At 38.0% G+C, this 9,479-nt stretch overlaps 1 protein-coding gene across 7 annotated transcripts in view; it reads right to left on the bottom strand.

The window, feature by feature from the left end:
* LOC124178363 (adipokinetic hormone/corazonin-related peptide receptor variant I) overlaps positions 1–9,479 on the bottom strand; it is a 47,325-nt gene that overhangs the window by 23,661 nt on the left and 14,185 nt on the right. For 5 of the 7 annotated variants that reach the window (XM_046561662.1, XM_046561646.1, XM_046561638.1 and 2 more), the window contains 5 exons: positions 8,804–8,909; positions 7,228–7,435; positions 6,351–6,474; positions 6,142–6,274; positions 3,147–3,807 (listed from right to left, as the gene is read on the bottom strand). In XM_046561662.1, the coding sequence (XP_046417618.1) occupies positions 3,505–3,807; positions 6,142–6,274; positions 6,351–6,474; positions 7,228–7,435; positions 8,804–8,909 (874 nt within the window). In that variant the 3' untranslated portion in view covers positions 3,147–3,504. Of the gene's footprint in view, positions 1–3,146; positions 3,808–4,107; positions 5,805–6,141; positions 6,275–6,350; positions 6,475–7,227; positions 7,436–8,803; positions 8,910–9,479 lie in introns of those variants that run through there. The other 2 variants (XM_046561671.1, XM_046561680.1) reach the window with 2 other exon arrangements.

Raw genomic sequence — 9,479 nt, 5'->3', positions numbered from 1 at the left:
CTTTTATACGGCGCCCACGGTATTTACCGGCGTGTCCTTTGCCGCGTCCCGACGCCAGCCGGCATGTCAGCGACTCGATTCCCGGCGGCCCACGAGATTGGTTCGCCGTTTCCTTACCGGCGCCGAAATATTGCGAGAGCCTCGGAGAACAACCCAAATAACGCCGGATGCAGGAGTGCCGGTCGCCCACAATCCGGACGACCGTCGAATCTCGATCTGAACGTGTTGGAAAAGAAATTTATACCGTACCTGTGTTGTACGGTTGATCGTTTCTCCATTTCGAAACTCTCCGCGTCGCGTCGGTAGGGAAAAAGTGCTGCGATGGTTTTCCCCTGACAAAAATCAGTAGTGATTTCGGTGGGTGTTGGGCACGGAACTATGAAAAAAATATTTTAAGTATTCTGTCACGTTAATTTTCTGAGAAATTTTTTTGTTTTCTTAGTACCGCTGGAGTTTACTTTCAATTTCTGCGTTAATTGTATGTATTAATGGTGGTGTTGATATTTAAATATTCATCTGCCGTCACTCGTTGTTGTTTACTGTGATTTAAAGCATATTTAGAACTACGCGAGCAGAAGAGAAAAATATTGAACGGGAGTTTTGAAGAAAGTAGAAAAACATATCACAGATCCTTTTCATTTATCTAGTCTCTCAAGTCTTCTTTAAAACTAATGCTGTTCATTTTATGACTAAACATTCGGTTTCATATTCATTATATTTTATTTCTTCATAAAAATTGTTAAAAAATCTGCAAATATGCATATCTTATGTAAAAATAAATCTCGATGTTCTGTAAAAAAAAACTAGCGCTGTATTTTAATTTAACGTACCTAAATACCTAAGAAAAAGCATTATTATTTTTATGGGAAATTAAAAGTTATATTTCGCAGGCCTGTGTTATCAGTACACACATCAGAAACATAATATATCTACGTCTAGACACAAATATTATTATTCGTTTCCATTATATTATTCTATACATTGTTATTAAATAGAGGTATATTAATACGATTGGGTCGGAAAATTTTTTAAATCCGTTGGCAGAAATTTAGGAACTCAATAAAGATTTAAAGCAGAAGATTGAGAGAAAATTATTTTCGGCCGTGGGCTGCAATGATAATTAACAATTCGCATCAAAAGAGCAGGATCAGTGGAAATTAACGACTAGCTTACTGCAGAGAATTAGCTTAAAGTCAGAAGTTGGGGAATTAGAACCAGGATCAAGGTAGTTGGAAAAATTTCTCGCTGAGCCGTAAAAGGATCTGAAACGTTAATTCTCTAATTTAACTTACGTTACGCACAAACGTTCTAAGCCGACGATAAATTCTCTGAACCCAGCCGATCTGATTATTACAATATTATAAATATGGATCTCGCGTTTGAAACGATGCTTAATAAAAAACGAGGGATATTACTGACTGAAATGAAACGACCAATTAAAAGATCTCTTACGATCAAACAGTCGTTAAAAATTCACTCCAAGTGTTATAGATAGGTATAACATATAGTTACGTATAATTGAAAAAAGGGGATGAATCGTATCTACTTTTCTATACCGAATACTTTTCATCTGTATTCTTTTTTTTTTTTTTATCAAAAACGATCGAATTTCCGTCTGCTCTCGCGTTCCGCAAATGAATACGGCACGTGTCTGTTTCAATACCGTTCATAATTCTATAACCAAGTGTACGAACCGAAAAGCCGTTCGCAGCCGGTAGCCGTGATGATACAAAGGGTTACGTGTCGCTGCATATTCGTCGCAAATACGTACCTTGAATTTTGAACAGGAACGATCGATCGTGGCGTGAGATGATCCGTCACCAGATCAAATGCAGATCGCGTGCAAAACGACGGTTCGCGGCCTCGAGCTTGCGGTAATTTCACCCAGGATGAATTTCTTACACCAACACGACATAATGCGATATTCGTGTTCATCGATGTCGGTCCCCATCCCGGTTTTCCGATCAGCTTCCTGATCCCGCCGAACTCATCAGTCGAAGCATCAATTTTCTTCAAACATGAAGGGTTCTCCGGAGGGTAATTCATTCGGTTCACGTACGCAAGCTCCGCTTTTGGTGAGCATTTTATAAAAGCAAAGCTCGGTAAACGGAAAATGATCGATCCGTGGTATTAAATGGAATCGTTTTTAATCTATTTTTCACGGAGCCGTTGAACATGTGGTACAAGTGAATAGTTGTCGCTTGGAATAAAGAAGATTGGCGTCAGAGCTTCGGGGTGAAATTGCGCGAAAGCTCTTTGATCAGGAAAGTCGTTATTAGGAGTGTGAAACTCGGTCGCCGTTATCCCACTTCAGTCGAAAGCTACGACGATATTTCGGATCTCAACCGCACCTCAAAAGCTACCGTTAAAGCTTTTGCCACGTTTGGAGGGAATCTTATACGGGTAAGCATCGGTTTGGAGAATAATTATTGAACCCTTTCAGTACGTCGACACGGCTATTTCTCTTTATTGTCGCTTTGTTGCGGCGGACATTTATTTCACCCCTCGTCCTTCGGGACTCGCCGGCGTTTATACAAATCGAGTTGAGCTACATAATAACACGTATTATAGTGTACAGCAATAATTGGTTTGGAAAATATATGAAATTACTGTTTGTCGGGCGTTCCACGCCATTTCGTACCTGATCGTGGATCGCACGATTTCAAATTCCATTTCCCTGTTAAAAGCACGTGAAATTCACGGGGAATCATTGAATGCACGACTTCAAAGCTTTTCGAGACGTGTAAAAATTGCTAAATCGATTCAAAGTGCATAAAAATCTAACGAAACAGAGAAATGAAGGAACAAAATGAGCCTGGAACGCCTGTTTTAAATACACTCAGAATTGTACGCTTGAAACAACCATCGAATATTTAATTATATATTCAGTCGCTTATCATATTGACTATAATTTTACAAGAAAACAACGATATTTCCCTATCACATATTAATTTTAACAGCAGAATATATTTCTCAATCACTTTTCCATTTCCGATGATAAAAGAGGAAAAAGAATCCTCTCGCAATTTCTTTCTACACTGAGAGAAATTTTTAGTTCCGGTTACCGCTCAGTTCTTATCTATTTTCATTTTTTATCTGAGCCGTTACCAGAAAGTCTACTATCCGTTAATATTCTTTCTCATTACTTTCTTCTCAGTGTATGTAAGTGTATGTAAGTTACTTCTCTTCGTTTCGTCATTGATACACTATACGGTAGACCATAAAACACCATTGACTACACCTGTATCGTAAATCTGATCAATTCAGAAATAATAATCTCATTAACGGGTTGTGATAATTGTATAATTATAAATCACGTCGTTGCACGTCTGCGATAAAACAGCCGATTTTCAGCTGCAGCAGGTTTCAATTTTGCAGAACCTGCGCGAGTTGCGAAAAAAAAAAAAAAAAAAAAAAAAAACACAATTACAGAACGAAGTGTTTTCGTTGAGCCAAACCTCCCGAATTGCATTGACTTCGGGAATCGTGTCGTAGTTGCGAGCTTCAGAATATCGTGGTTCGGAGCTTCGACGTGTCGGTAAAACAATGCCTGTCGCTTTCGGAATTGACCTGCTCGACGGTGACGGTGGTCATCTGACTCTCGTTCTGACGCTTCTCTTTCCGGTTGTAACGGGAGGAGAAAAGCTCGAAAGCTTCGCGCGCCACAGCGCTTGGCTTGAGTTGCTGACGCTGGGACCCTTTCGCATTTCCGCGCCAGGAAACGCGGCACACAACTTCCGTCGTACCCTGACCGAGGACCCCTCGACTCGTGCTGGAGGCCACCCTTTGCGACGTCGTCGCATCCTGCTTTTCATGGAAAAGATATCGAGTTGGAGGCGTGTCCGGTTCCGCTCGTAATTTAGGGGGTTTCAAGCGAACCGTTTAGCGTTGCAATTTTCGGTCTCATTTCCCGTCACGCAATCGCTGTCGGGTTTAATTTTTTTTTTTTTTTTTTTTTTTCATTTTTCTCAAAGAGATTTGAATTTCCTCGATTCCGATGGAAGGAACCGAATTTACCGGCTCGGACACTCCGCTGTCTCGAGAGTGAAAAGCGAGATGTATAGTATAATGACACTATGGGGTGGTCCTTGATAGGCTTGTTTTTTAATTCTTATGCTACCAGGGGCTTGAATGCTTTCAAATTGATGAAACAAAAAAAAAAAAAAAGAAAACACAAAGATCGAAGTGGCTTGCGGCGATAACGTTGAAAAAACTTTTTTTCCTCTTTGAAAGTTTATACGAGTCGTTGACGAATGCACCGAGAATAGTGAAAGATACATATTTTTTTTAGAGAATTGTTACGGAGCTCCAAGTTTTAGGGAATTTTTTTTTTTTTTTTTTTTTTCATCAACTCGAAAGCGTTTAGGCCATGTTAAGAATCACCCTAATAATGCCATAATGGACAGAAGTGCATGGTCAAAGTATAAGGCATATGTTAGGTGAAAATGAATCGATTGGAAAGGCGGAATTAAAAGATAGAAAGACGAGAAAAAACCGATTAAACAACCTCCAGAGCTGTTATTTACTCGACGGAAATAAATCCTGACCAATTCCATCAATTTGAGAGAAAATATTTCGTAATAAGAAAGGTTCAAAATGTATAAACTGAAATTTTAATCACCGTTAAAATCTGGAAAAATTTCCTGAAATTTGATATTTATCGAATACTTCTTCGACAATTCGTGGAGATTTTATCAGCGATCGAAATGAGCCTGAAAACGTTAAAATCGGATCGAAAATATCAGAGTGTGATTATTTTGAACATCTGAATTACAACTGTTCGTTAAATTGTTTACATTTTAGCATGCGTTATTCTAATTTTTTCAAATTTACGCTGTATCGTGTTAACTATCGCTGAAACAATTAATAACATTGCTGGAGAATTGTTAATCGGTTTTTCTTGTTTCCTAACTTGCGATTCAGACGTTTCGTTATTGAACGAAACAGAAGAATTTTAAACTTCCTCTACGTAATTCCAGTGCTTTGAGGATTAGGAATGATCAATTTAATAATATATTACACACAATAGATAAAATATACAGAGAGGAATATAGTAACAGTTATGGAATAGTACGACTGATTATTCTACACACTAGGTGACATATACATATATACCCTATGAGTAAATGTATTTGAAAAAGTACATTATAAAATTAAAGTTTATAAAAAATAATAAACAATGACGTAACAAACTTTTTTTTTATCAATATATCAAACATACAGCTTTGTCAGAAGAAAAACTGACTTGTCTAATCGATTAATATCTTTTCTTTCCCTCCATCTCCTTTTTACAAACTCATCGTTACAAGTGAATATTTTGATCAAGTAACGCAAGCTTGAATATTTTTTAGTAAAAAAATATCTCATTACCGACAAGCATTTCTGTTTCAGTTACAGCCAATTGTTGTTCGACGGATAAAATGTTTACTATTAAATCGCTTCTGCTTAAATTTAAGAAGAGAACCGTGCTTCTGTTTTTATTATTTACAGTAGGACAGCAGACTGGAAGAAAAATTGTATAATGTTTGCGTGTGTGTGTGTTTGCGTTTGTGTTTTGTGCAGGTTGCGGTAGAGCGTGCAGAACCCGTCGCATCAGGTCCATCATGCAATTCTCCGGTCTTTCGGTAAAGATCCCACGTCTAGATCCGCTACAATTGTTTCGTTCTCTCTCTCTCTCTCTCTCTCTCTCTCACAGACTTTTCTTTTCACTTTGCTTTTCTTGGTTTTCAACTGAGCAGCTTTACCGAGAGAAACAGCGGAGTGACTCGAGTTTCTATCGTCGGAGCCCGCGCCGGTTTTCGATCCTACAAACCAAATTCGTAATTCTCTTGAAATCGATGTGAAGCAGGGCGAGATTTCAATGAAAACAAAGAGAAAACCCGGGACCCAAGAAAATCGGCGTCTATCGCTTTTCTCCGAGGTCTTAGACGCGCAGGTGTTGAAAATCTCCTTATATCAATCGTATTTGTTACACCGTCTTTGGTTGAATCGGTAATAATAGGATATCAAACAAGGCGGTTAGATTTGGAAATGATATTGTTCAATGGGTGGAACGATCCGATACTCCGAAGAAATTATCGCGAGAAGTTTCGAAAGTTATACAGGCACCGGAAATAATCGCGGAAAGTTTTTAAAACTCACCCTTTTTCTGCTGCGGATATTGAAGACCCCGTAAACTATCGGATTCATGCAGGAATTGGTGCAGGCGAACAAAAAGAGGCACTTTTGTATACGCAGGTCGACTTTTTCGGCCGATTCTCGATCTATCCAGTACCTAAAAGGTTCGTCGTGCGACGGAAAAAGGTGAGAAAACGTACGAGGTGGCGAAATTCAACGCCGTATCAACTTACCACAAGCTCATCACGTAGTAAGGAGTCCAGCAAACGAAGAAGACCAGAACAATGATGATGGTCATTTTGAGGGTGCGGATTTTTGCCCGGCCCAAAAATCCGAGAGACGATCGTCGCATTTTGTCTGTAAAAGAGAGCGGTAATATCGGCATTTTGTGGGTACAATTATCAATTATAGAGACTTGAAAATTAGACAGGCCTGCGATGGCTTTCCCCTGAAGAAAATCAGTAGTAATTTCGGTAGGTGTTAGGCACGGATCTATGAAAAAAATATTTTAAGTATTCTGTCACGTTAATTTTCTGAGAAATTTTTTTGTTTTCTTAGTACCGCTAGAGTTTACTTTCAATTTCTGCGATAATTGTATGTATTAATGGTGGTGTTGATATTTAAATATTCATCTGCCGTCACTCGTTGTTGTTTACTGTGATTTTAAGCATATTTAGAACCACGCGAGCAGAAGAGAAAAACATTGAACGGGAGTTTTGAATAAAGTAGAAAAACATATCACAGATCCTTTTCATTTATCTAGTCTCTCGAGTCTTCTTTAAAACTAATGCTGTTCATTTTATAAGTAAACATTCGGTTTTATATTCATTACGTTTTATTCTTTCATAAAAATTGTTCGAAAATCTCCCAATACGCATATCTTGCATAAAAATAAATGTCGATGTGCTGTAAAAAAACTACCGCTATATTTTAATTTAACATACCCAAATACCTAAAAAAAAGCATTGTTATTTTCAGGGAAAAATCAATATCATATTTCGCAGGCCTGTGTTATCAGAGATTATATTTTGTCAAATTGAGAATCGCCAACGTTTCGAAAGAGATTCTTTTTTATTTTTGGTCGTTCTTATTACGCGTGTAATGACTTGCCTGTAAAAGATTCCCTCGATCTCTTGTATATCTCAATGATGATGCTCGCGTAGCTGAATATTATGACGATCAGGGGCAAGGCGTACATCGTAATCATACCGAATAAGGAATAGGTCAGCTCGTGCGTGTAGCTTGGGAATGTGTTGTAGGTAATGCACTGCTCGTACCAGGTGAAAACCGGATGATTATCGACGTGGAAAACGACCATCTACGATCAAAATCAATCAGAGCAGGTACCTCGTTGAAAATTTGTTTCAATGTGTTTCTGCCTTTCTGCTCGTGATTCCCATTGTTAATTTTTATTTATAATCTTCCGTATATATTATCGACAATATGGTTGTCGAGAATTATGGGCAAGCAATTGTGTGATCAATGTCACGGTTCATCGAATAAGTTGTTACAAGTCGATTTGACGATTTTTACAAGCAGCAATACCTTTTCGTACATTAAATTCATTTTACATAATTAACACATACTTTATATCCATTATTTTTGTATAGTTTGGGAACTTTGAAAACATATTTCTTTGCCGTTTTTTACTATTTCTGATTGCGTACTAACAGGTTTTAAATACTCGAGAGTAATTAAGGCGATATATTGTAAATTATTGTTGTTGGAAACAAATTGATTGAAGAAAACAATCGAGAAAAGTGAAGGAACAATTCATTTTCGAGAAAGTTACCCCTCTACACATATACATGTTTTACATGAATTATGAGTCTTTGGGGTTACTGATTACGAATCTGAAATCGGATATTGAAAATTCAAGATGGCGGGTCCAATATGGCGGATGAAAATTTCAAATTCAATCGAATCTGGACGAAAAAACTCTGTTCAAGGGTTTTTGGGGCTGCTGATTACGAATCTGAAATCAGATTTTGACAATTCGGTACGGCGAATCCAGTCAGCGACGCCGAAAACCCCCGTGTAAAGTTTTTTGACCCCATTCGATGAAATTTGAAATTTTTGTTCGCCATATTGAATCCGCCATCCTGAATTTTTTAAATCTGATTTCACATTCGTTATCAGCGACCTTAAAATCCATGGAACACCATCTTGTTACAAAAGTTGACCCAGCACAATAATGTGTGACTCAAAGAATCAAAAAGCATGGTAAGAATTTCGCGATGATAATCGTAATTAATTTGCTAAAATACGAGGGTCGCGCATCCGAAACTCTAAGAGGGGACGCTTTATAGGCTAGCGAATGAAATATTACTGGATTTTTGTTCATTTTGTTGCGAGTATAAAAATGCGAAACCAAGTGGGAAATCAGTGGCGAATTCGACACCGTCTCGTGACGGTAGTGGCGGAAATTTTTAAAGGAAGGACGGCCCGAGTGAACATTCGTAACAAATTCTAGGACATTTCAAGGACATTTTAAGGCTATTCAAGGACATTGAAAATAGAATATTTCCAGGATACAAGAAAAATTCACGGACAGTTTCCAGATAATTTAAAAGACAAACAATATTCAAGAATATTTTCAGGATGTTTTCAGGATATCCAAGGACGTTAAAAATAAATTCGCAAAAAAAAAAAAGGAAGAAAAAAAAGAAACTTGCAACGAACTTACCTGTGGCAGGGAGCAAATTGTCGAGCCGGCCCAAGCGATAGTCAGCATGACTTTTCCTCTCCTGTCGACGTTCATCAGATGCAGAGGCTTTAATACCGCGTAGTATCTGTGAATTCAACTGATAATTATGACGAAAAAATAAAATGTAACTTGGCAAAAAAAAAAAAAAAAAAATATAGCCGCGTATAATTATATCTTGTTATTCGTGTAAGATGTTCCGGTCGTTTTGAAGAATGCCTCGGTTCAAAAATTCTTACACGCGATGGATTTTCTCGGGCAGAGAATATAGCAGCTTGTTCGGCAATCGCATGATTCGAGAAAAATGATTGAGTCAATTTCGAGGAGATGGTTTATTCGTGCCGTAATTTGTACAGCATAACGTATAATGTGTAAGGAATCGTTTGGACGTGATAATCTATCACAGCAGGTGTTGAACAGCGAGCTTTCAAGTAAGAGCGGCGTTAGAATTGTCTGAATAATTTAGACGTAGCGATCGATCATTTAGTCTTTGCAACGCGGAATTCTTTTCGGTTTGAAATATGCCACTTTCAAACAACGCTTCGTCACCCGACGCTGGATCGAGAAATCCATTTCACGTTCGTTAAACTGCGATTAATATGTTATGGATTTTGGTTGAAAGAGATAATTTTTCCCTAATGAAATTCTGTCGAGCCGT

Source organism: Neodiprion fabricii, chromosome 1 (genome assembly GCF_021155785.1).
Source record: "Neodiprion fabricii isolate iyNeoFabr1 chromosome 1, iyNeoFabr1.1, whole genome shotgun sequence".
Lineage (NCBI taxonomy): Eukaryota > Metazoa > Arthropoda > Insecta > Hymenoptera > Diprionidae > Neodiprion > Neodiprion fabricii.
This window is presented reverse-complemented; position numbering and strand designations above follow the sequence as displayed.